General features: G+C 35.8%; 1 protein-coding gene and 1 pseudogene across 1 annotated transcript; both read right to left on the bottom strand.

Moving 5' to 3' along the window:
• Positions 1 to 610: 610 nt before the first annotated feature.
• On the bottom strand, positions 611 to 1,546 carry LOC117028883 (olfactory receptor 6C2-like). Its single transcript, XM_033117708.1, has one exon. The coding sequence runs from the start codon at positions 1,544 to 1,546 to the stop codon at positions 611 to 613; it is 936 nt and encodes a 311-aa protein (XP_032973599.1).
• A 9,620-nt stretch (positions 1,547 to 11,166) lies between these two features.
• Positions 11,167 to 12,942, bottom strand: LOC117028828 (olfactory receptor 6C2-like; annotated as a pseudogene).
• Between the last annotated feature and the right edge of the window lie 13,836 nt (positions 12,943 to 26,778).

Genomic DNA, 26,778 nt, shown 5'->3' with positions numbered 1-26,778 from the left:
GTAGTCACATTATATTTCAGGATGCAGTACACTTCCAGAAAAGACAGTACAAACATTTTTGTGGGTAAATTGGTTTAAAAGAAAGAATATAATTATTTTCATGGATTTTGAAGTTGCTTTATTAGCATCTTCTACTCAGTCCTGAAAAATGGACATTTTAAAATGAGAAGAGCTCTGGAGTGCACACTTTTAGATCCTCTTTTAAGCTTTGACAAAGAATACTTAATTACTTTTGTACGATTGGAGGCTAGCTATTGAAGTATTCACAACAAGTGAGAAATGGGCACATATATTCTACATCATGAGAAAGCTATGTGGCCAGAAATACAATTTTATTTGTTTACATTTTATTTTTATGACATTGAACATTTTGGGAATCTAGAACATACATTTATTGAAGAAACTATTCTGAATAAAATATACTGAATAAAATAAAATAAATAGCTTGATCTTGACTTTTGGACTAGAAGAGACAAATGTTCCTGGGGGCAGATTAGCTTGATGATTCTACAGAATAGGAAGAAACCCCATATTTGGCAAACTCATGAATATCTCTCATGGGTTAGTCAGATTTAAATTTAATTTAATAACCTCAAAAATCAATCATCTCTTACTGCTTTGGGAGAAATACAACCCGTTTTACTGTGTCTTTGAAGGCATCTTTCACTTGTTTGTTTCGAAGTGTATAAATGAACGGATTAAGCAAAGGGGCAACTGAGGTAGTGAGCACAGATACCACTTTATTAATGGCCACGCCTTCCTTTGCTGAAGGTTTGATGTAGATGAAGATGCAGCTTCCGTAGGTGATGGAAACCACAATCATATGGGAAGAGCAGGTGGAAAAGGCCTTTTTCCTTTGTTGGGCAGAAGGAAATCTTAGAATGGTCTTGATGATGTATGTGTAGGAGAGGACTACACACACTAAGGTAATAATGAGTGTCAGCACGGCAAAACTCAAAACAATTCTCTCTATTAACACTGTGTCTGAACAGGTTATCTGTAAAATAGGAGATGCATCACAGCCAAAATGATCAATCACTTTCGAGTCACAGAATTCCAGCTGGAGGCCCATGCCAAGAGGTGGGAGGATAATCAACAGGCCAGCAAACCAACAGCAGAGAACGAGTGCAGTGCAGACTCTGTTGTTCATGATGGTTGTGTAGTGCAGGGGCTTACAAATGGCCACGTAGCGGTCATAGGACATGGCGGCAAGGAGAAAAAATTCTGTTGCTCCAAAGAGGACAATAAAAAATAATTGGGTGGCACAAGCATTATAAGTAATAGTATTATCTCCAGTTATCATAGTATACAGGAATCTGGGAATACAGACAGTGGTGAATGAAACTTCTAAGAAAGAGAAGTTTCGGAGGAAAAAATACATGGGAGTTTTAAGATGGGAATCCAAAAGTGTGAGGGTGATAATGATGGAGTTCCCAGCAACACTCAACATGTAGGTGAGCAACAAAAATACGAAAATCAGAACTTGTAGTTTTGGGTTATCTGTCAATCCCAGCAGGATGAATGTTATTGCTGTATGATTTCTCATCACTTCCTTATGCCAAGTCAAGTGTGATTCCACCTGAAGAGAGAAGTGTCATAAGAAGCTAATATTGGAACTTGAATGAAAACACCCCCGCAAACCAGCTCACATGCACGTCTTTTACTTAATAATCAGTTTGTTAACAGAGGGCCTTTGACATCTTACTAGGAGACATCTATAGGAAATACATAATATAGATCTTATGCTTATGATTCTCTGATTAGAAAGCACATTTATAAAGATGTCAAATAAAAACAAAACAAAACATAAATCATGGTCTGTTTTACAGTTTCTCAACTGCCTTGTGGTTTTTAATTAATATTTTAAGATTTATTAAAATTTTATTAATATTTGTCCTTACCATGGAGGAAATTATGTCATTTTTGAAGTTTTCCCCCCGCCATCCTCATTTTTCTTTGCTTTTCCACACCATACTGAAATGCTCCATTTTCAAAACTGAGAAGATCTATTAGTATATTTGTGTTTTTAAATTAAAACAAATTTTTAGAGCAATTTTAGGATCACAGAAAAATTGAGAGGAAGGTACAGAGATTTCCCATATACTTCCTACCTCCACACATGCACAGCCTCTTCCATGATTAATAGCCGCCACCAAGATGGTACATTTGTGACAATTGATAAAATACATGGACACATCAAAGTCCATAGTGTACATTTGGTTTACTTTTGGTGGTGTACCTTTTGTGGATTTGCACAAATGTTTAATTAGTGTTTTATGTTGATCTTGCTGTGCTGAATTTTAATACCAACACATTCATTTAAAAATGTTAATTCTGCTCTTTGTACTTCAATTTGTTTCTCAGTAGGGAGATAAAAGTTTAAGATACAAATATGTATCTTCACTTTTTCACACTATATTTAGGCAAATGAAAGTATTTCAAAGGCAGTTTTGGGACTCTTAGGCAGAGGGTTTCCTGAAAAATTTCGAGAACCTGAATATAAACCAGATTTTGTCCTGTTCTGGAGCTTTGGGTCATGGACAGAACCCAGAGGGACTGATCTGTGGTGTCTGCTTCCTTTGACCTCCTAGTCAACCCTGTGCTCCTTGCAGAACCCAGCCTTTAGAATCTGTTTCAGGCTATATCTTAGTGACTTCTTCTTTGAATAGTTGCTGCTGTTCACCTCCTCAAATGGCCTCTCCCCACTAATTTACCAACCAGTTTATGTTTTCTGAATTTTGATATACGTAACTTGCCCAAGCAACATCTGGAAACAAATGGACACACATATGAGCCAATCTTTGTAAACAAATTATAAAGTACCTTACCTTTCTCGTTGACATTTATCACTGTCCATTTCAGTACCTCCCAGGAGTTTTAAGTCTCCCTTACTCTAATTTGCGTTTTCTCAGGAATCCTGTTAGACAGAGGCTTAGGCTATTTCCCTCCCTTCATGTCAGAACTTACCCTCATTAAGATTCATATTTTCAGTAGCTACTCTGAGGTATCCATCTATAAAAGAAGACCTGGTAAATGCAGTCTCCCTGGGGATATAAGTAGTTAATAATAACTTAACTATTGGCCTATAGTATGTCATTGTTTTATTAGGGAGGATTGGTTGCTAAATAAGCAAATTTAGGCATCAAAGGTTTGTAGAGAAACACTACATACTTCTACGTGTGAAAAAGAACTATTCTCTTATATATTTAAACAATTGCCCCTGTTCTACCCAGTGTGTGTGATATGAATAGAGAATCAAAAATACATTAGGGTACTGTTTTTTCTTATTGCTCAGGTAAATAATCTACATTTATTCATTCAAGTAAATGTTTAATAAGCACCTATTATTTAAAGAGTATAATATCAGAGCCTGGAGGTCCAACCATGAACAAGTTGCTCCCTCAAGGAGCTTTCAGGCTACAAGTGGGAGATGATATTTTATTTTAGTGCGTACTCACTGACATGGTAGCATAAGATAACAACTTTGGATTCGGGACAACTCCTGCATGCTTGTTTCTTGGTAATCTCTCTTAGTTATGTTGGTAGCTATTTATATTTTCCTATATTCACTCAGTTTCTCTAAGTTCTTTTCTTTCTACTAAAGTTGTGTCATCTCTCACCATAAACTAAGTTAGCAAGGTGCATTGCTCAGAGTTCACAGACATGATTTTGGAACAGAGAAACCTCTCCTTTATTTAGCTCATGGGAAAAATGACTTACTGGAGAGGTAGTGTCTTGCCATGTACTTGGCCAGGGGAAGACTCTGATAGGCCAAACTAAATGATAGGTTTATTTCTTCATGTCTAATTTCCTCCCTGTTTCCCTCCCGTCCATTGTAGAAGAGTTTTATTTTTATTACATTTATTGGGGTGACATTGATTAATACAATTATATAGGTTTCAAGTATATAATTCTATAATTCATCACCTACACATTGCATTGTGTGTTTACCAGCCAAAGTCAAATTCCTTTCTGTCACCATATATTTGACCCCGTTTATCCTCTTCTGCCTCTTCCCTCATCCCTGTTACCTTCTGGTAAACACTAAACTATTGTCTGTGTCTATGAGTTTCTGCTTGTTTGTTTGTCTTGTTTGCTTGTTGCTTTTAGTTTTATATTCCCATATGAGTGAAATCATATGGTTCTTGACTTTTTCTGTCTGACTTATTTTGCTTAGCGTGATGATCTCAAGATCCTTGTACTAGCTACATTAACTCCAGCTCTCCCTCTCCTATGATGTTCATAGGATCTAAAATCATCCCCCGCTTCTCTTATAAAAACTTTTATTCTTCTACATTGATAAAAAGACTGGTGAACTCAATCATAATAGCATTTGAATGATCATTAGTTTAATGTTTTAAAATGCCTAATATATGTTAATTTTCAGTGACATGGGGTTTTAACTCGTGAAGCTTATTAAATAAACACTACTTCTAATAATGCAATTAAGCCTATAGTGGTAGATAGATCCTTTGGATATAAGACTGCTTCAAATGAATTCAAACCATTTCAAACAAATTGCTGGCCTTTGCCAGCAATCATATCAACATTCTGTGTTATATTACACCTATCTCAACCCCCAGTCTCACCCTGCAAACAACCATATGTGTGTGTGCATGCACAAATACACAACAAAACAGAAACAGACTCATATATACAGAGAACAAACTGATGGTTGCCAGGAAGAGGGTGGAGGAGGTGGGGAAGGAAGGCTTGCAGAGCTGGGTAAAAAAGGTGAAGGGATTAGGAAATACAAATTGGTAGTTACAAAATAATCATGGGGATGTAAAGTACAGCATAGAGAATATAGTCAGTAATGTTGCAACAGCTATGTATAGTGTCAGCTGGGTACTAGACTTAAGCAGGGGGAATCACAGCATAAATTATATAAATGCCTAACCACTATGCTGTACACTTAAAATAATATTGAATAAATATTAATATTGTATAAAATAATATTGAATGTCAACTATAACTGAAAAAAATTAAAACACACAAATACAACCTCTTAGGGGCAAGTATGACAATTGGCAGAACTCTCCTAGATTTTCATGCCTCCTGATATAATGAGCCCAGTCTCAGGTTCCTCTTCCCTTACCAAGTCTAAACAGGCATCTGATATGTATTTCCCAGTTACTCTGTTAGTTCAAAGGAAGAAGAGACTGGTGCAGAAACAAGGAAGTTATCTCTCTAGTTTTGTCACAGGGGTACCTCTGATCTTCCTGGGCAGGGTGGCAGGCTTTCCTGCAAATTCTGTAACAGCAACATTTCTTTTATATATTTGGTCTGCCAACAGTGCACAGGGAACATATGAGTGAACAACAAAATACTCCTTGGTGATTCAGTTTCACAAGTTCCTAATGAATTGGTGGCAGTCTAATCAACTGTGTGAAAACACACGTAGCAATGGGAACAAGGTCCTCAGAGACATGGACAGTGGTCTGGTGTTATCTGAATTCTGTTTTGATTTCTTTATTGAATCTTTTCCCCCCTAGAATTAGACACTCTCTTTGTACTGTATATATAATATGTTATTTATCTTTGACATAAAATCTTAAAGTAAAGAAACCCAAACTATCCTCATTTTATAGATGAGGAAACTTGGGAGCAGAGAAGTGACCCATCAGAATGTCCTACAGTGGTGGTGCAGGTTTTGAATAAAAACTTACCTGAACACAAAGATCCTGCTTTCTTCTCCATGATACTCTAGCTACTTGCCCCAATATTTAAGAGGCTTACTAGCACTTAAATTTCAACTTGATGTTCTACCAGTGCTACTTGGCATGTGTTTTCATCTTTTTTCCTTATACTTATGACTTTTCAGGTAGGCAATGAAACTACTTTTGGTATTTGAAGCAATGGAAAGTTTTGCATCCCAAGCACTGGATAAAACATTACGTGGTAACAGGGTATGTTTCTTGTTTTGCTATGGCTTATTACCATCCAGAGAACCTGAGGAGAACTTTTTCTTTGACTGTCTCTGCTGTAATTTTGGACATTCTTGCTCTGCTGTTTATGTTGGCCCTGGTGTCAAATGATGGAGCAGAGGTGTGTTCCTGCTGCCTCTACTGAAGCAGGTGCCTCCATTGTCACTCTATTCAGCCCACTCACTACTGCTCTACTGAGGTTTCTTACACTGACTAGCCATGTCATATCACACCTCTCTGTTATCCCACTATTGGCAGAGAGTGATTGATAATTTTCCCTGGCAGGAGAGTAGGCTGGGGAGAAAGAAATTATCTCTATATTTACAGTAAATTTTTGAAGAACATCCTGATGGGCTGTGACAGAGACTGGTAATTTCCTGTCTGGTATTTTTCTTCTTTTATCTGTAGCAAATGAACCCCAATTGCATACAGGGTTCAAAGTGCCCAGATCAAATACTATCCAGCCTCCCCTACCCTGGTATGGCTATGTGACTAAGATTATGGCCAATGATACACATCACAAATATTTTATCAGTGTTATTGCTATACAGGCATAAGTTCCCCAAAAATACTGCTTTGACTGTATCCCACAAATTTTGATATTCGTCTTCCAACTATGGCTGTTTCAAGGGAAAATTTGTGCCTGGGAGAATCATAATATGATGCTCATATTGTAAAATCAGACTCAAAGAAATGACCAAATTAGGTAAATTTTTGTACTTTTTAGATAAAGAAAACAGTAAATTTGTGAGCAATTGACAGGACAAAGAAAGTGCTCATTGGAAAGGAATCTAAGCAAAGTTTGGGGTTAGGTAATAAATTAGTAAAGGCATTACAAGCTTTGTTTATACAGGCTTTTATAACTCTGGATTTTTTTTAACTTTTGTGATAAGGTTGCCTCTCAGCCCGTAGGAGCATGAGGGCACCTATCACATGGAAATTTAGAGACACAGAGAGTCAGAGAGCTCCTCCCACTCCTGGTGCTTTTCAAGTGATTTTACTTCAAGTAATCAATATGCCATTGTGGGATATCCTGGGGTGACTTGCTGTGGGCCCAGACAGTTATTTCTAAGTATCTGGAGAACTTGGAGAAAGAAAGGTGATTATCTCAAGATTTTAAACACCCAGGTTAAGGAATGGAAAAAAGGGCAGAAAACTATGACTTCCCTAAAAGAAACTGGTATTTCCTGTTGCTACAGGATTGAAACTTCTGGAATCCAACTCAAATCTAATCTTGTGGATGACTAATTTTGATGCAAGTTGAATTCACAACTTTCAGGGGTTACTAGAGGGCATACGGGGAGCTTCAGTTGAAGCCCTACAATTGCCTAGCTGCCTTTACCAGAGAAGCAGATATTTATATTCCGTCTCAAGTGTTTGATCTCTTCTTGCCTGAAGAAACTGTAATGATCTCTTCTGAGGTAGGTTTCTTGTAGGAGAATGCTGAAATTATTCAAGGCCCACCCCGACGTTATCTCATTGCTTGTAATCTAATAACCAGACTCAAGTTCAAACAGACTCTGGGGAATTGGGTACAAAGTATGACCTGGAAGGAGGTACCATATACATCAAAAGAATTTTAAGGCAGCTAATTTGTATCAAAAGAAGCCAGAGGAATATCTATGGGAATGAATCGTAAGAGTTTTGGAATCAGGGGAAGGTGAGAAGTAACATTGGATTGGGTTGGATTTACTGATGTGAACGCCAGTATCTCAAGTGGCTCAGCATGGCTCTCCTTGGCCCAGTGAACCCTTCATTGCAGGAAACTGAGATTCCAGTACTTCCTCCTTATGCTGTTGAGAAGGGCATCCAAAGATTTAAGGAAACTGGGATACTGAAGTAGATTATTATGTAAGACTTGCTCATCTGTTGTTTAACAATAGCCCAGGAAATTCCAGAGGATATTCCATTCATTGGCTTTTGAGAAACACAAAGTTGAAAGGGAGCCGTGGCTTCCTGAACGGTTCTATAGTGAATATTCCTTGAAGTTCAGAAAAGATAATAGGAAATGGAGCTACTGAAAAGGACTCCCTGAATTCAATGGGATGTTGGGAACCTGGAATGTAGGGGTCAGGTGGCAGCACTTAAACGCAAGAGATAAGGTAAGTGGCCAGCAGAACTGAAAGATTTGATCTGCAGAGGTCTCGGGTATTGGCTAAATGACCATGATATCTCTCAGACTAATATAGATGGGCAGCCACAATGGGGAAAGGTAGTCTCTTCAATAAATGGTGTCGAAAAACTGGATACCCACATGCAAAGGAACAAAACTGGACCCTTATTCTACACCATACACACAAAAAACCACTGATATTTAGGATATAAAACTGAAAGCAACAAAGGAACAAGACAAATAAACAAAAACTCATAGACACAGACAGTAATTTAGTGGTTACCAGAGGGTAAGGGGGGAAGGGAGTGGTAGAAAGAGTAAATGGGGTCAAATATATGGTGATAGAAGAACTGACTCTAGGTGGTGAACACACAATGTGGTATATAGATGATGTATTACAGAATTGTGCACTTGAAACCTATGTAATTTTACGAACCGTTGTCACCCCAATAAATTTTAATTACAACCTAAATCAACCTAAAATGAATTTAAGATTTAAATGTAAGACTTGAAGATGTAAAATGCCTAGATAAAAATATAAGGGAAAGCTCCCTGACAGTGGCCATGGCAACGATTTTTTTGTGATGTAACACCAAAAGCTCAGGCAACAAAAGCAAAATTAAACAAATGAGACTAAAACTAAAAAGCTTTTGCACAACCTCAAATGACAATTTCTAAACCAGGAATCACAACATCTGGAACGTCTAGAAATTAACATGTTTTTATAAATTCCCCATTGATTCAAATGCGTGTTAATGTTTGAGAACCACTAGTACGGAATAAAGTGTGCAGACTTTGAATCCAGATACTGGAAAGTTTGAAATCTTGCCTTGTCATTTTCTAGCTGGGTGACCCAAGAAATTTTACAATGAAAGGAGATGAATTCTGTAACAATTTGAAGGAGCTTAGAGGGAGATCTCTCCCTAGTTGGCTCTCTATTTGATTGGCTGGCTGACATCTTGATTTCAACTTTGCCATATCCTGAGCAGAGAATGTGTCAGACTTCTGACATAAGTCTCAAAGAAAAAAAGAAACAAAAAAAAAAGATTCTGCATAGCAAAGAAAACAATCAACAAAATGAAAAGGCAGCCTATGGAATGGGAGAAAATATTTACAAACCATGTATCTGATAAGGGGTTAATATCCAAATGTATAAGGAGCTTCTACTGTCAATAGGAAAACTCTTCAAAAACCCAATTAAAAATGGGCAAAGTACCTGAATAGAAAAATTTCCAAAAAAGCATATGAATGGCCAACAGGTACATGAAGAGCTGCTCAGTATCACTGCTATCAAAGAAATGCAATCAAAATCTCAATAACATACATCTCACACACGTCAGGATGATTATAATAAAACAAATATATGATAAGTGTTGGTGAGGATATGGAGGAGAGGGAACCCTGGTGCTCTGTTAGTGGGAATGGGTAGTTTGGTACAGCATTATGGAAAACAGTGTGGAGATCCCTCAAAAAATTAAAAATAGAGCTACCATGTGATATAGTTATCTCTCTTCTGGGTATATACTCAAAGGAAATAAAATCACTATCTCAAAGAGGTATCTGCATCCCCATGTTTATTGTAGCATTACTTGCAATAGCTAACATATGAAAATAACGTAAGTGTCCATTGATGGGTGAATGAATGAAGGAAATGTGATATATATAATATGCGTGTGTGTGTATTTAAGCCATAAGAAGAAGAAAATCCTGTCACTTTTGAGAACATAGATGGACCTTGAAGGCATTATGCTAAGTGAAATAAGCCAGAGAAAGACAAATACTGTATGATATCACTTATATGTGGAATCTAAAAAAAACCCAAATCCATAGAAACAGAGAACAGATTAGTGGTTGCCATAGGTGGGAGCTGGGGAGCTGTGGGAAATGGGTAAAAATAGTCAAAAGGTACAAGCTTCCAGTTAGAAGCTAAATTGAGTCTGGGGATGTAATGTACAGCATGGTGACTATAGTTAACGGCACTGTATTGTGTATTTGAAAGTTGCTAAGAAAGTAGATCTTAAAAAGTTCTCATCACAAGAAAGAAATTATAACTGTGAGTTGATGAATGTTAACTAAACTTATTGTTGTAATCATTTTGGAATGTATACATATATCAAATCATTATGGTGTACACCTTCAACTGATGCAATCTTTTTTTTTTTTTTTTTAAAGATTTTATTGGGGAAGGGGAACAGGACTTTATTGGGGATCAGTGTGTACTTCCAGGACTTTTTTCCAAGTCAAGCCATTGTCCTTTCAATCTTAGTTGTGGAGGGTGCCGTTCATCTTCAAATTGTTGTCCTTTCTTTCTTAGTTGTGGAGGGTGCAGCTCAGCTCCAGGTCCAGTTGCCGTTTTCTAGTTGCAGGGGGCACAGCCCACCATCCCTTGCGGGACTCGAGGAATTGAACCAGCAACCCTGTGGTTGAGAGCCCACTGGCTCATGTGGGAATCGAACTGGCAGCCTTCAGAGTTAGGAGCATGGAGCTCTAACCGCCTGAGCCACCGGCCGGCCCTAACTGATACAATGTTTTGTGTCAATTATATCTCAACAAAACTAGAAAAAATGAAGGACTGTAATGCCAAAAGTAAAAAATTTAAAACACCAAAAAAAGGTTCCACTTTAACAACAAATTAGTGTATGATACAGTTCTGTCTTAGTCTATGGTGTGGTGGTTTGCATTATTGAAAATAAGAAACAAATTACATCTACCCATTCTTCTTGAGACAGTGGATGCTAGACCAGGAAGGAATCCTGAGATAAAGAATTTTTGCCCTGAAATAGCTATTAGTTTAAAGAGAAGGATGGACAAAAGTATAACTCAAATTTTTGTTACAGCTTTTTTTTTTTTTTTTTTTTGTATTTCAGACAGGATGGTGAGGTATCGTTTGGACTTTCTGAAAATCTATATTTATGGTCACTTATGAAAGTGAGCCATTATGAAAGGTCTGTTGGAAATAGGGCCATAATGCTTACTTCATTCTGTGTTTCTACGAGTAATAGAAAAGAAACCTCTGTGGTTAATCAGATTGTAACTTCAGTTCTGTACTGTAGATTTGAATTAGAACACATAGTAAAAGATGAAATAGTGATTTGTGTCTGCTTTTAATTAAAAAAGTCTTTTTAGTTACCTAAGTCTTTGAAAAAACGCCATCTTTTTTATGGAGTCAGTGAAGGCTTGTCTGACTTGCTTATTCCGTAGAGTAGAAATGAAAGGGTTCATCAAAGAGATAACGGAGGTATTGAGCAAGGACACCCCCTTATTAACGGTCACTCCTTCTTTGGCTGGTTCGATGTAGATAAAGATGCAACTTCCATAGGTGATGCAAACCACAATCATGTGGGAAGAACAGGTGGAGAAGGCTTTTTTCTTTGCTGAGCTGAAGGGAGCTTTAAAATGCCTTGAGGATGTATGTGTAGGACCGAATTACACAAACTAGTGTGGCTATGAGGGTCAACACAGCCAAGATGAAAATAAGTCGCTCTACCAGTTGAGTGTTGAGCACACAAGTTTCAGAAGAGGAGATGAGTCACAGCCAAATGGTCAATGAGATTGGAGTTACAGAAATCTAGCTGAACTCCCAGGCTAAGCGGTGGAAGTATAACAATGAATCCAAATCAGTCAACAGCAAAGGACATGGATGGTGCCTACCCTTCATTCATGAGGATGGTGTAGTGCAGGGGCTTGCAGATGGCCGCGTAGTGGTTGTAGGACATGGCAGTTAGAGGAAAAAATTCTGTTGCCCAGATGAGGATGACAAAAAATAATTGATGGCACAAGCATTATAGAGAACAGCGTCTGTCCCCATTTGTCATGCTGTACAGGAATCGAGGAACACAGACAGTTGTAAATAGTATTTCTGATGTGGGAATATTTTCCTGTGACTCCCCAAATGGTGAAGGTGATGTTGGATCTGCTAGCAGTTTCTGAGCGCGGGCCGGGATTGTGTCTTGTGAAGCCGAAGAATAGAAACACGGACCAGGAGAGGCAAAGAGTTTTAAAAAGAGGATAGTTTATTAGAGGCAGGAGAAGAGGTTGCAGCTCCCGAGCGGGAGGGGGTCCCGAATGGGGGGTGCCCCATGACAGAGGCAAAAGCTCTTACTTTTATACCTTCCCTTGCCTGCTTGGGGAAGGGGAGCTGTTTGAAGAAGGGAACTTGTTTGAAGAAGGGAACTGGCGCCTTTCAATGAAATTCGTCTACCAGGTTTGTTCTGCTTGCCCATACTGAAGGAATTAGCAAAGTAATCCACTCTTTATCTATCAGATCAGCTCCATATGCCAGGCCAAAATGAATTTTACAGTTAACCTCAAGGCCTTGTTGCATTATGTCCTGGAGTGAAGGAGTGATTTCAAAACCTGAAGTTTTAGGAAATGACTGTCTTTGTTTATTCCACCAGGGACCTCCCTGTCTACCTAGGGACATGCTAACTGTCCTGTATCATTTCTAAGATGGAGAAATTCCGAAGGGAAAAGTACATGGGTGTTTTAAGGTGAGAGTCCATCAGAGTGAGGATAATGATTAGATTCCCAGCAACAGTAAAAATGTAGGTGAGAAACAGAAATGCTGAAAGAAAATCCTGTAGTTTTAGGTCATCTGTTAACCCTAGTAGGATGAATGTTGTTATTGCAGAATAATTTTTCATGACCGTATGTAGATATATAATAAGTCTGTATTAAAAAATCATAAACTTTGAATCTGAGGAATAGAATATAAAAATGATATTTCAATATGCTATACAGAGAAAAGTAGCCAAGCAGCCAGTAGAAGCACATTTTTTATCTTTTACTTGATCATCAACAATCTGATGTAGAAGCGATTGCATCGTGCTTCATTTCCCTGGACTCTGCTTTACCTCGGTCTTCAGAATGTGGTTTATGGAGAATATGCACGTGAAGTTCCATTTCCACTTCAGTTACAGGACCAGTTTTAAAGTAGATACAAATACGAGTCTCCTGAGATTACGGCAGCCATCATGGTGTGCTTGGTGGAATGTAGGAGATTCATATGTGTTGATAGAAAAAAATCTGTTTAAAAATTTATTTCCCCATCTGTCCAGATAGCATATCAGCAAAACATTCTCATACTCTGTGGTAATATAATACCACCAGTAGCTTAGTTGTATTATATTTCATGCTTTGTAACACTTATTCCCTTCAAACAATTCCTCAATTTCCCCAACATCCTAGAGAAGCCGTTACTGTTTGGGTAACGTGGGAACAGCATCACAGAGTTACCATGAAATTTTCTGAGTCACATACTCCTCCAAAATTTCTTCATTGCTCTCCTTTTATGATAACATGCTGAAATACTCGAGTCTGTATCCCTCCCATGTATCAGTTTAAATAGCCTTTGTTTTGTTTTCTTTCCTGAATTCATGTTTCAACATCTACCTGTTGTCTAATGTCCCAGCCATTTCAAGTGTTCCCAGAATACTGACAAATAGGCTGATGGTTCTGGTGGTCTCCCCAGAGAACACTATCCTGACCTTAGTCTTCCATGATCCTTCTTGGGGTTCTGTAGTTTATGCATAGACATGTCAGCTCCCCAAATGCCTTCTGAGGCTACTTCCCAGCTCCCTTAAAAACGTGAAATCTTTATTCTCCAAGATGGGCAGGGAAAGGAGAATACCGCTTGGGGAAAGCGCTGAGTTCTTTGCCATGATTCCTTTCTCTGAAGACTCACTTCAACCTTGGGAATGTCGTCAATCATTGCTTCCCCTTCAGGACCCCTTTTTGCTTTTTAGCAAACTCTGGCCCAAGGATAGACTCCGACTCTGTGCTTAGTTCTCCAAAAACAGTTATTATCAGGTGTTAATATTTAGCAAGAATTAAATATCACATGAAGAATAAATACAACTTGGCTATTAGGTATAATATTCTTCAAAGCTAAAAAAAAAAAGCACAAAAAAATCGCAATCCATCCTCCTGAGTTTCCCGGTAAGACTGCCTTCCTGTATTACTTCTTTTGAGGATCATGTCAAAGAAGTAGTCATTTCATCACCTTCCAGGGTGCCCTCGTGTACTTTTTCATTTCGCACATTCCCTACCTTCCCAGTGATGACACTTCTGAAGTGTCAGAGCTGAAATTTGACCCATGTCAAATTGAATTCAAAACTTAAGCGTTTCCAGGAAAGCTGTAAATTTAGGATTTTGGGCAAGTGCTCATCCTTAGTCAATTCCCATAATCACTAATTAATTAAAATGTTAGTTTTTCAAATGTTTTCTACCTACAAACAATATCTCTGGGGCGTCTGGGTTTCTTCAATAAATGACTAGAATGAAATCACCTCATGAGACACCAATTATTTTGTACTATGAATGGTTTTTATGTGACGCACTGAAATATTTCCCAGCAAATACCTTAAGTGCTGTTTCCCTCTGTACTTTGGGAAGGCATCATTCCTTTTCTGTTGAGCAGAGTTGCCACAGTGTGACAGGGTTTATAGATACCTTCTTAGGAGAAGGCTGCCGACCAAGGGAAGGGGATACAGTGTTTGCCTGAATGTCAGCAACCTTTAAATAATACAGGCTCATGCAGAGATTGTTCTAGTTCAAGACATGAGGGTTTCCTGAGAGCCACACACCTTTCCACTTAGTGCCTCTAATGGTCTTCTCTTTAGCTCCTTTTGTCTGCATAACTCTATGTCTTCATGTTGGTCCACACACCGACCCCCAGTTAATATCACTGGGTGGTACACCATTATATATTATAAACATATATCATATTGTGTCTTCAGTTCAGAGGAAGGACTGTAATGAGATTTGTAAATAACTTCATTGTTTGAATGATTAACAGTAAAATCATTAGTACAAAGAAATTATATTTAAAACTGGAGTTTTAGGCCATGGCTTTTTCACTTCCTGCTATTAAATATAATTTTTAATTAAGGAGAGTTGTTATTTATTACCGTTCTCTTTAAAGATAACAATATCACTTTAATCCTCCAAAATAAAATGCATATATATTCATTTATTACATTCATTGAGAATCAATGGAAAAGTATAAGAAAGGAAAATTTCCTACAATCACTTTAAACAAAACCCATCATTATTAATATCTTATTGTATTTATTTACAACCTGGTCGTACCTATATAATTATGTAATGCAGTCATTTATACTTTATAAAATTAGTATCATATTGTAAATAACATTTGATGTTTTCCTCACTTAACCTCACTTTATCCATTCAACTGTTTTTATAGCTCTCATGATGTATTTTCCTCATTTCATTAAATATTCTTCAAAACACAATTTTACTTGCTCATTGTATCCCATCATGTAATGAAGAAAATTATAAAAGTAATAGTTCTAATATTGAACGTTAAGGTTGCTTCAATTTGTTATATAATAATCTCTTAATAGGCATTCTTGTGTATAAATCTTTTTGTTCAAATCATTAATCTCACATTTAAGAAATAAAGAACTCATTATTTCTCGAGAGAAATGATAACTCATTTATTTTTCTCATTATTTCTCACATTTAAGAAATAAAGAACTCGCTCATTAAGAAATAAAGAACTTCCCATACTTATTGCCCAACTAGTGTTTTAGAAAATGTATCCCAGTGTGTACTTCCACTATATGTAAGTGAGAATCTCTGTTTCCCAGAGCCTTGGGATTTGGGCATTATTATTTTGGGTATGATTTTTAATAATTTTTACTAAAAAAGTAATCCTAACTGGTAATTATTTCATTGGTATTTTATAAGAGTGTTAAGTGCACCACTTTATTCTAAGTAGCCATTTCAGTACAAAATCATATGACATCATTATATTTTGCTGACCTTATAATGTTTTAAATGAATTATAAACATGCACTTATTTCACATTTTCATGAGTTATTTGACTGAATGCACCAGTAAAAGAACAGTTAACATCAGAAGCTCCAAATGCTAAAATGTCGTCTCCCCTAATAAACATAACTTTAATTATTATGGATTCTTTTAGGACTGACTGAGGCAGCCCAAGGATGGACTAGAAATGTTCAAGGATAAATTAAATAACCATTTAGCAGAGTTTTTTAAATGGGTGATTGCCCCTTTGAGGTTATTTCTAAGCTGCATGTTTTAAGAGTCTATGAAAAAGGGAGAAGTATGTTTTGATATCCTCTTTTGGTCCTCCCCTCATTATACCATGGCAGTGACTATACTCTCCAGTTATGTACATCGCTGGTCTTATACTTAATTCCGATCTCTTCCAAGAGTGCTGCTTGAGTCGTGTTCAGATTCATTATCGAACAAAGATTACTTTTCAAATCCTCTCTGAACATGAAGGTACTTCATGGACTCAGATTTTTTAGCAGAAAGACATCACCCAGTGCCTTTACCTAGGGACTGCTTTTGCCCAACTTCCATGGCTCCAGTTCCCAAACCTTTAGGGACATGAATGACAAACATCTCATACTTACTTTCTGGTGGTTCCTCATCACTTTTTGGGAAATTTAACCCAAAGTTTCTTCTTGAGTCTGAGAAACAGGGTGCTAGTGGCTGTAATTTTGTGTTAACGTGGCATACTTAAGCCCCACATGCTCTTCCAAGTAAGAGTGCCTGCAAAGGCAAGGTAATGTGCAACGGCATGGAGAATAGCACCGTTTGCTCTTGTCATCAGCAAGTCTAAAATGTAATCTGATGCGAGTTTCTGTCTCTCATTTAACTATTAAATACTATTTTTCTGAATTCCGTGACTGAAAGAATGGACAATGAGAAACACATGCTAGCAACTCTCCCTGTCTGTGAAAGTGAAGATTCATTATCTCCCTGCTGTGGAAGTGAAGACGGTGTGATCCTCTGTGCAGAGAAATGGGTTGCTGTGTAAATTTTCAGTAACAGAAATGGCATGCGGTTTGTTGTTTTATCTGCTTAAATGCACAGGGAACAATTGAGTGAACAAACAAAAATGTCTTTTGTGGCCCTATTCAAACCACTAATGAATCTACATTGAAATTAACTTTGGAAAATAAAAAAAGAAGTAAACAATTAGCCAGCACCTGTGGGACAGTGTCCACAGAGAAATAATTGCAACCATAATAGCATCAATTGTAGAAAAAGTAATGTCAGATGATAAAAATAATGATTGCAGGTTGTCTTAAATTGTCTAAATGCTGGGGGTCATCTAAGGATTTCTGTTCTAGGATACACTCATATGATCTACTCAAATCAGTCCTCCCCAGGTAACTCTTAAAATGTTTTATTTCAATGATTAGGAGAATCAGTTTTTATCTATTTTGCTCTACCGATCATATAGTTCATCCACTCACCCTACTAACGTAGAACTGATGAGTGTTCACATATCCATATGAATAATAATCAGTGCTATTTCATACTTAAAACATGCAGGGTCCTTGCTACACCCAAAGGTGTCATTCTGTTTATCAAGAACGCAGGATCTGGTGTATTTTGCTCAGTATCCACCATTTCACATAAGTCCAGAGATCACTCCCACCCTTTCACAATGCTCAGCATTGCCTGCTTTTCATAAAGCCCAGTAGCTGGGAACTGAGAGGTCTGAACTGGAACCAGAGAATCAGTATGTGCGTGTAACTGCCTGTGCTGGCTTGTAGCTCCTCTCCCTATCCAAGATAAATATTAAAAATTGCATACACCCTCAGAGCATCACAGCAACCACATTCACTGTGGAAATGTCTTCAGATCTTTTATAAATGTGGGTCAGTTATTGAGAGAGGAGGGCAGGCCCTCAACAGCAGCAATACTGGAGCTTCAACTGCGCAGAGGGGTTAAGGAAAGGGAGGGAATAGGCGCTGAGGTAGGGAAGGAGATACCAAAGGAAGCAGGGACACAGCGATAGAAGATGGCTTGGAGAAATGGAGCAGGGGCACAGTCACATGGGTCTGTTTTTGCACTTCCTGTTCTATCCTATTGGTCTATTTTTCTATCCTATTGCCAATATGATTTTGTTCTTATTCACGTGTGTTTTTCAGTCATGGTCCTCTGCATTCCCCTATACATTTTAGAAGCAGATTGCCTGTCTATACAAAAATAATTTGCTAGGATTTTTATGGAGTTTGCTTTAAATCAATGGGTCAATTTGGGATCAGTTTACATTTTTAGAGTATTGAGTCTTCCATTCCAATCCACTACTTAGAGTATTAAGTCTTCCTTAATGAATTTTCACACAGTGAATGCATTCATGTAACCAGAGCCAGAACAATAGTAGGTTATTACTAAAGAATCCTTGTTTGTCCAAAGGTAAATAATCTTGATCTTTATAGTTGTATGAATTTTAAAAACTTTTTGAACTTCATATGAATGAAATCATATAGTGTCTGATTTCTTGCATCCAAAATTATATTTGTGAACTTTATGCATGTTGTTTCATATAGTTATAGTTTGAACATTCTTGTTCCTTGAATATATAAAAACTTATTTATTTTTTTTGACTACTTAAGATCATTAGGGTGATCCCAGTTTGGGAATATTATAAACAAAGCTGCTGTGAACATTTCTGCATATTTCATTTGATAGATATATATATTCCTTTTACGTCACTATCATATATTTAGGAGTGATATTATTGGATCATAGGTGTATGTTTAGCATTAATACACATTAATAATAGATACCAGAAACAGATCTTCAAAGTCATGGTACTAATTAACTCTCACACTAGTAGTATATGAGAATTCTAGTTGCTTCAGAGCCTCAGCAACACATGACATCTGTCTTTTCATTTTCGGCTTTGGAGTGTGAATAGATGGGAAAATCAGAACACAAGAAAGAAGATGGTAAATTTAAATACAAACACACAGAGGTTGTCATATTGGGTGACATATAAGGTCAAACTATATGCTATACTAGCATCTTTTTGAAATAAAAACATACAGATATCTGAAAAGTAGAATGATGGAAAAATAGACAAATACATAATTATGCAGAAGATTTCAAAACTCTTTTCTTTAGAATCGATAGAACACGTATAGAGAGAATTGGAAAGGACATAGTAGGCTGATATAACACTAATAATCACCTTGTCCAAAATGACATTTATAGACCACACCACTGAACAGAAGCAGAACACACATTCTTCTTAAGTGGACCTGACCAATTCACCAACATAATCTATATTATGGACCATAACAATATCTATACTTGTACAATTTAAAAGAATATTCAATGACCAAAAAGGAATTCAACTAGAAATAGAAAGAATTTATCGATTATTTCTTATGATTCCATATAATCTCCACTTTGGGGTTATTAATTTTACCTATATAGAAAACTTGTAGTGGTTACCCTATTGTTCACAATATTGGTTGTTCAAGAGCATTTTGTTTAATTTCCTTATACTTGTGAATTCTCCAATTTTCCTTCTGTTATAAATTTCTAGTTTTATAACATTGTGGCTCAGAAAAGATACTTGATATGATTTCAATCTTTTAAAATTTAACATATGTTTTGTGGCCTCACATGAGATCCATTCTGGAAAGTGTTGTATGCCACTGAAAGGAATGTGTATTCTGCTGCTGTTGGGTGGAATGCAGATATATTTTCAGTATCCTGTTTTCATTTTCTTTGAATATATCCAGAAGTGGGATTGCTAAATCATAAGGTAGTTCTATTTTTAATTTTTTTGGGAATATCCGTACTGTTTTCCATAACGCCTGAACCAATTTACATTCCCACCACCACTGTACTATGGTTCTCTTTTCTTCACATCCTTGCCAACATTTGTTATCTCTTGTCTTTTTGATGATCCATCTTTCTGCATGTGGTTATCCAGTTTTCCCAACACCATTATTGAAGACTATTCTTTCCTCATTAAGTGTTCTTTGCTTCCTTGTCAAATACTAGTTGACTGTATATGCAGGGGTTTATTTCTATTTTCTGTATTTTGTATTATCGGTCCATATGTCTATTTTTTTTTGGACTATGGCCATGCTGTTTTAATTACTATAGCTCTGGAGTATAGTTTGAAGTCAGAATGTGTGATGTCTCTAGCTTTGTTCTTTTTTCTGATGATAGATTTGGCTATTCAGGATCTTTTATGGTTCCATACAAATTTTAGAATTGCTTTTTTCTATTTCTGAAAAATGCTATTGGAATTTCCATAGGATTTGTATTAAATCTATAGATGACTTGGGTAGTATGAAACTTTAATAATATTATTTCTTCCAGTTTGTTAACATGGAATATCACTCTGTTTGTGTCTTCTTCAATTCCTTTCATCAAAGTTCATTGTACAGATCTTTCAGTTTCTTGGTTAAATTTATTTCTAAGTGTTTTATTTTTTTTTTGATGGTATTGTAAATGAGATAGTTTTTTTTCTTCCTTTTTTTATCAGGCATTTCAGAGTGTATCTCCACATATTTGTAGTTTTTCCAGATTTCTTCTTGTTGTTGATTTCTAATTTCATATTATTGTGATCAGAAAGATACTTGGAATGATTTCAATATTATTAAATTTGCTAAGACTTGTTTTGTGGCCTATAATATGATTTATCCTGGAGAATGTTCTGTGTGCACTTGAGAAGAATGTGTATTCTTCTGCTGTTGGGTAGACTGTTCTACAGATGTCTTTTAGGTCCATTTGCTCTAACATATAGATCAAGCCAACATTTCCTTGTTAATTATCTGTCTGGATAATCTCACCAATGCTGACAATAGGGTATTGAAATCCACTATTATTAATGCATTGCTGAATATTTCTCCCTTCAGATCTGTTATTTTTTGCTTAATATTTTTAACTTTTCCAATGTTGCACATATATGAGGTCAGACAAGTAAGTACATGAACTCATCCTAGAAAAAGTGCTGTACTGCTGAACATCACTATGGTCACCTTCAAAGTACTTCCCTTGGGAAGCTATGCACTGATGCTAGTGCCTAATTCACCCTTCAAAGCAATTTTGGAACTGTTTTTCTGGAATGGCCATCAGAGCTGTCGTTGTATTACCCTTGATGTCCTGATTGTCATCCAAATGTCTTCCTTTCAATATTTCCTTTATCTTTGGGTAAAGAGAAAAGTCACTGGAGGCCAGATCAAGTGAGTAGGGAGGGTGTTCCAATAAAGTTATTTGTTTAGTGGCTAAAAACTCCTGCACAGATAGCGCCGTGTGAGCTGGTACATTGTCATGATACAAGAGCCATGAATTGTTGGTGAAAAGTTCAGGTTGTCTAACTTTTTCACGCAACCTTTTTAGCACTTTCAAGTAGTAAACTTGGTTAACTGTTTGTCCTGTTGGTATAAAGTCATAATGAATAATCCCTCTGATATCAAAAAAGGTTAGCAACATCGTTGCAACAAGTTCATGAACTTAATTGTCCGACCTTGTATGGGTTTAAAACAATTTATATAAAAATCCAAGCAATATTTTTTTACATATATAGACAAAAGAATTTTGAAATTTGTAGGAGAAGCAGAATAATAATAATGTGAAATACCTATCTAATTAATTAATAACTAATAGTTAATTAAGATATCAATTAATGATATTAATAAAAGTATCATTCTACAGGCAGACACATATGCAACGAATTATCAGAAGGGGTAAATACCAAATTATTATTTAATTATCCACTCAGAAGTGAGGAACACATTTGGGCAGTGATCCTAAGTGGAAAACTTATTCTATATGGTATTGACTTTTGCAAAAGATATTTGTTATTCATTTTAATTTAAAAAATAAATTAAAAAAAATCAAGTTTATTGGGTTCACAATTGTTAGTAAATTTACAGAGGTTTCAAGTGTACAACTCTGTAGTACATCATCTATATATCATGTTGTGTGTTCACCACCCAAGTCAGTTCTCCTTCCATCACCATATATTTGATCTGTTTTACCCTTACCTACCCCCCCTTCCCCCTTACCCTCTGGTAACCACTAAACTATAGCCTGTGTCTATGAATTTTTGTTTCTTTATTTGTTTGTCTTATTCCTTTTTTGTTTTCAGTTTTATATACCACATATCAGTGAAATCATATGGTAAAAAAATTAAATATTTTAAGGATTGAAAATATTAATGGAATGAATATAAATGGATTTTAAAGTGCTGGATATAGTGATTGAATAATATAATCAAGTATAATTAAGTAAAGAAAGATCATTAGGCTGAAAATTTGGGATAAGTAACTTTTCTGAATGCAAGGAAAGTAAGAGAGTAGAGGAAAGAAGAAATAGAAGTTGAGACATTAAGATGGAATCATTTATTTTAATAGTCATACAGTGTGCTATACAGAGAAGAAGAGAGGTGGGAAGTAGAAATTTGATAAAAATTATAGAGAAAAATTTTCCAGGTGGTCAATAAAATTTTAATCACTGGGTAAGAATCAAAACAAAAAAAAATGGAAATGATTAAATACATAAAAGTTAACGTAACAATATTATACACAAAATTATCAGCAAATATAACTCATTTAAAAAGTATAAAGTATGAAGAACAGAAATGAAAAATGTCTTATTCAGAAAAACATAAATTTTTTTCCTGAATTGTAACACAAGGTTGCATATCAAGAGAATAGTATAAGCACAATTAAAGACCAACAAATAAGTGGGAAAATATTTGCAACACACATAGCAATCCATTAGTTAATGTATATAGAAATAACAGTAATGGCCACTTCTAGAAAATACTCTAAGTAGGCAAAGAAATTTGTACAAAAATTCATTTTACATCAGAGCTGATAGTTGATTTAAAAAGAAACAACATAAGTTTATAATGAAAATTGTAGAACCATAAAATCAATTTGAGGTAGTCAATGTTTTATAGTATTGAAAACATTTTTTTATAGAAATTACAAACAAAATTTCAGGTGTTCAGATTGAATTCAAATTATGATGGAATGCTCCAAAAAAGAGATATTGCATAGTTCCTTAAATGATGATGCAATTTTATAATTGTTGAGATAAATGTTTATGTTTTTAATTATCAAAGTAATTTGAAAAGATGTAAAAAAATATTTATATTTGTGAATATACCAATTAATATAAAATATATTTGCATAGGAAATTTTTGGAAGGGTGTAATTTGAAATATTCAGGGTGGTTATTATATTTAAATTTAACTTTTCTATTTTATCTTAAAATAATTTTTGTTTATAATAAATATCAATTAGTTAAAGTTAAATATGTTACAGAAGGAGTAAAGGGGTAATTGTATTCTGTTAACAGCTATTATGTTAGCAGCTGTAATTGTTATTGAATAAAAGGAAGAAAAGTTAGGCTTGCTCTTTTTCATCTGATTTTTATTTTGAGTAAAAGTCCTGGTTGAATGTCTTGGGAATCTTCCGTTCTCTGAGGACACCATCCCCACTGCTACATGCTCAAGATCTTTGCCAAAAGATTACATGAAAGGTTCATTAAAGACTTTGTAACCTAATTCACCTAGGACTTGTGTTTATTCATTTGGCTTCAAGTTTGGCACATAAAACAAGCATCATCTTGTTACTGTAAAAAATTCTCATTTTGTGTTGGAAGGTACAAATATCATGTCTATTTAAACCAGAGAGAGTTCCTTATATACTCCCGGACCTTGGAGTGGTAATTACCTTTCACAGTAACACAATTGCCTTGTAGGAAAGTCTTGGCTACATAATAGAAATGAAGTGGTCAGATAAGTCAATGCCATCCTAGAGCTGGGATGAAGATGGGTCCATGAGTATTAGGGAACAGAAGGACACACACAAGCAAATGTATTCTTCTTCACCCTTCTAACCCTTATGGTGCTCAGGGATAAATAACCAACTGAAACCACTACGTCAGTGGTCTTTCAGAGACTTAGAAAATTATTTCCTCTGAGAAACAGTTTGATATGTTTTACCAAAACTAGAGAGATGTGAATAGTTAATTAAATTGTGGTGAAAAGAAACAAAAGTTCATAATTTTGAATCGATTGAAGACTTTGATGGGGCTGGGTTTGTGCAAGAATAAATAACAGGATACCTAAAAATAGCTGAAATGAAGGACTTCTAGAAGTATCCTTGAATTGGAAATTATCTGCTGGTATAATTGAGATCCCTGCAGTCTTTAAAATGTTAAATTCTCTAAAAGACTAAAGAAGTAAACAGATAACAGTTGAATGATAGTGTCAATTTATTTTTCAAGATATTTAGGAGCAAGTACATGGTCTAAAATTTCCAGAGTTGTGTAAGGCACCAACCACGTGTCCCAAGACTGAAGAAAAGAGAGGTGGGTTGTATATGCGATCCTTTTCTATAATTCTGGTCTATTATTGTATTTAATTATTTTAATTACTTAATCTATGTGAACTTTTATTTAATATATTTTTATTTGTGTGATGCTAACATTGTTGGGAGTGCCCCCAACTTGTCATAAAATAATAAACCCGGGTCAGTTTTCCACCTCTTTAATGGAGATATTAAACTCTGGGAGATTAACTATGGGAAACAGGCAGATGGTGGGTAGAGTGTATCTCCCATGTCTGGAGAAAATGAATTTTTTAAAGCGTCAAATGAACCCTTCACATAGCCAGTTAATTGGAATTTCTAAAAGATTCATGTGTTTTCCCCCCAATTTATTGATGGCCTTAAATAAGCATTGGAGAGAGAAATTATTTCAGCAGGTTTAGGGTAGTTAGTTGGTGTTGGCTGAGGAACAACCACAGAGCAGGTGCCGGTCCATATCCAGACTTTAAGAGTCCTTCAGCTCTGGTGTTTATATGTTTCTGACAGGTCTATTGAGGAAGCATGAACGGAAACCATAAAATGAAAGCCGTTGGCCAAACACAGTGATCAGTCAGTTAAAACTTTTTGCCTTAATGCTGGCATTATATATGTGCTGAGTGGGTAGTTAGGTTATGGTGTTAATAAAGAACCATTCAGAACATCACCTCCAAAAATAAAAGCCAACAAGAATCCCCTAAGTTAGAGTCAGGGATACGGTAAAAGTAGGCGGTGTCAGAGTAGTTTTAAAATTGAATATACATAATAAGCAAAATAACTTGGTTTAGGTCTGAGGGAAAATATTCTTTTGAATTAACTCCATGTCTCCGAATCCTTCAGCTCTGTGCTTATTACATCACACAAGAAAAAATCCTGTTTCCAACAATATTTTTGTAGCCTTTATTTGTCTATGTGTGACAAAAACACAGAAAGGTATTAATGTGTTTGGGGGATTTGGAAAGACGCTTCTGAAGAGTCTAAGCAAAAAAGAGAGAAATGAGTCAATAAGAGCCACGCATAGGTCAGAATCAGCAAATGGATGGAATAAATAGGGTGAGGGGGGACAAAAATGATTAGATGAAAACATTTTCCAGAAAGGTAGTCCATGTGAAATGACTACCACAATACCTATCTCTCACTACGGTGGGTTTTTAGAGCCACTCTCCACAGCTTTACTACCGCCAAACCAACAAACAAAAAACTTCTTGCTAGAGTCAGGGAAACAGCAAAATTAAGTGAAACTACGTGCAATGTCAATAGACTTTCAAGATAGGGTTAAACTAAGATATCGGTTGTTAATATAGGGCAATAGTTGTTGGCTTTTGGTTTTAGTATAGTGAACAAGGAGTAAGACGATTAATAGAGATGCAGAACATGATGCATTCCATTTTGAACAAATTCACTTAGAGGGAGTGTGAAATTGCTGGGTGCAGATGTCTAACATTCAAAGAGATCGTATCAAAACTGCACATTTTGAAATTGTCAAATATTAAATGCTGAATTAAACTCAGGATTTAATCAATTCCCAGGAAAAAAACATAGAGAAGCAGAAAAGAGGATTTAGGGAGGAAATGTGAGAAATATCAATGTTAGAAAGATGAGTAAGGGAAGAGATTCTTGTAAAGGAGAAACCAGAAGGGGGAAACAAAAACCAGGAGTGTGGATATCCTTCAAACAATGTGTCTAGAACATCATAAAAAGAAAGGAGTGATCAACAGAGCCAAATGCCAAAACAAAAAGTGTAAATAAAATGGCTACACTTCTTTGAAACTTAAAGAAATAACAGTTAAACTTGCCAAGAGTAATTTCAGTGAAGTGGTGTGTTCAGAAGCTGTATTACAAGCAGCTGAGTGGGTTGGAAGTCAGAAATTAGAGGAAATTATTAGAAGCTAAGGATAGAAGTCAGATCGGAGAGTGTATTTAGTACTTACAGAGCTGATTAGAACATCAGTGATAACAAGGAGTGTGTTTCAGCCAAATATCAGATTGAACTATAAAACACTAAGGATAATAAATTCTTCAGCTGCGTGCATAACATTTTCTCACTTACTAGTGATTTGGTATGTATCAAAATGCTCTCTGTGTTCTGCATAAAGTGGACAATCAGTGAAAATCAGATAAAGGCATAAACAATTTGACAAAGTCATGGGAAAGAGCAAGGAAAGGATTTTTTATATAGGAAACGTCCTTTTTAGATTAATTATAGGTTTGGTTATGGCAGTGGGACAGAGTCCTAAATGGCTTTAAAAGATGAATAAAGAAATATCTTGTGTCATAACCACCATATATGTTTTCATTTTGTCCAGGAAAAAAAGCTTCAAGTAGATAATGAAAATTTTAGTAAAATTTTAGATAGTGATTTGGGAAAAATTCTTAGGAAAATAAGTATATCTTAAAGTTCATGATTTCATTGCTTCCAGAGGAACAAGTGTGCTATGAACATATCTATTCAAAGACTAAATTAAAAAGCATATATTTAAAAGAATATCATGGAAAATTATGTTTTACTTAGACTATATTATTTAAAGAAACTAAAAAATTTGTTGTTTTTCAAATACAGATCATGACCATTTAGCAGACTATAAAATCAATTTTGTGATATGTA

This window comes from Rhinolophus ferrumequinum, chromosome 10 (genome assembly GCF_004115265.2).
Source record: "Rhinolophus ferrumequinum isolate MPI-CBG mRhiFer1 chromosome 10, mRhiFer1_v1.p, whole genome shotgun sequence".
In the NCBI taxonomy this organism is placed as follows: Eukaryota; Metazoa; Chordata; class Mammalia; order Chiroptera; family Rhinolophidae; genus Rhinolophus; species Rhinolophus ferrumequinum.
This window is presented reverse-complemented; position numbering and strand designations above follow the sequence as displayed.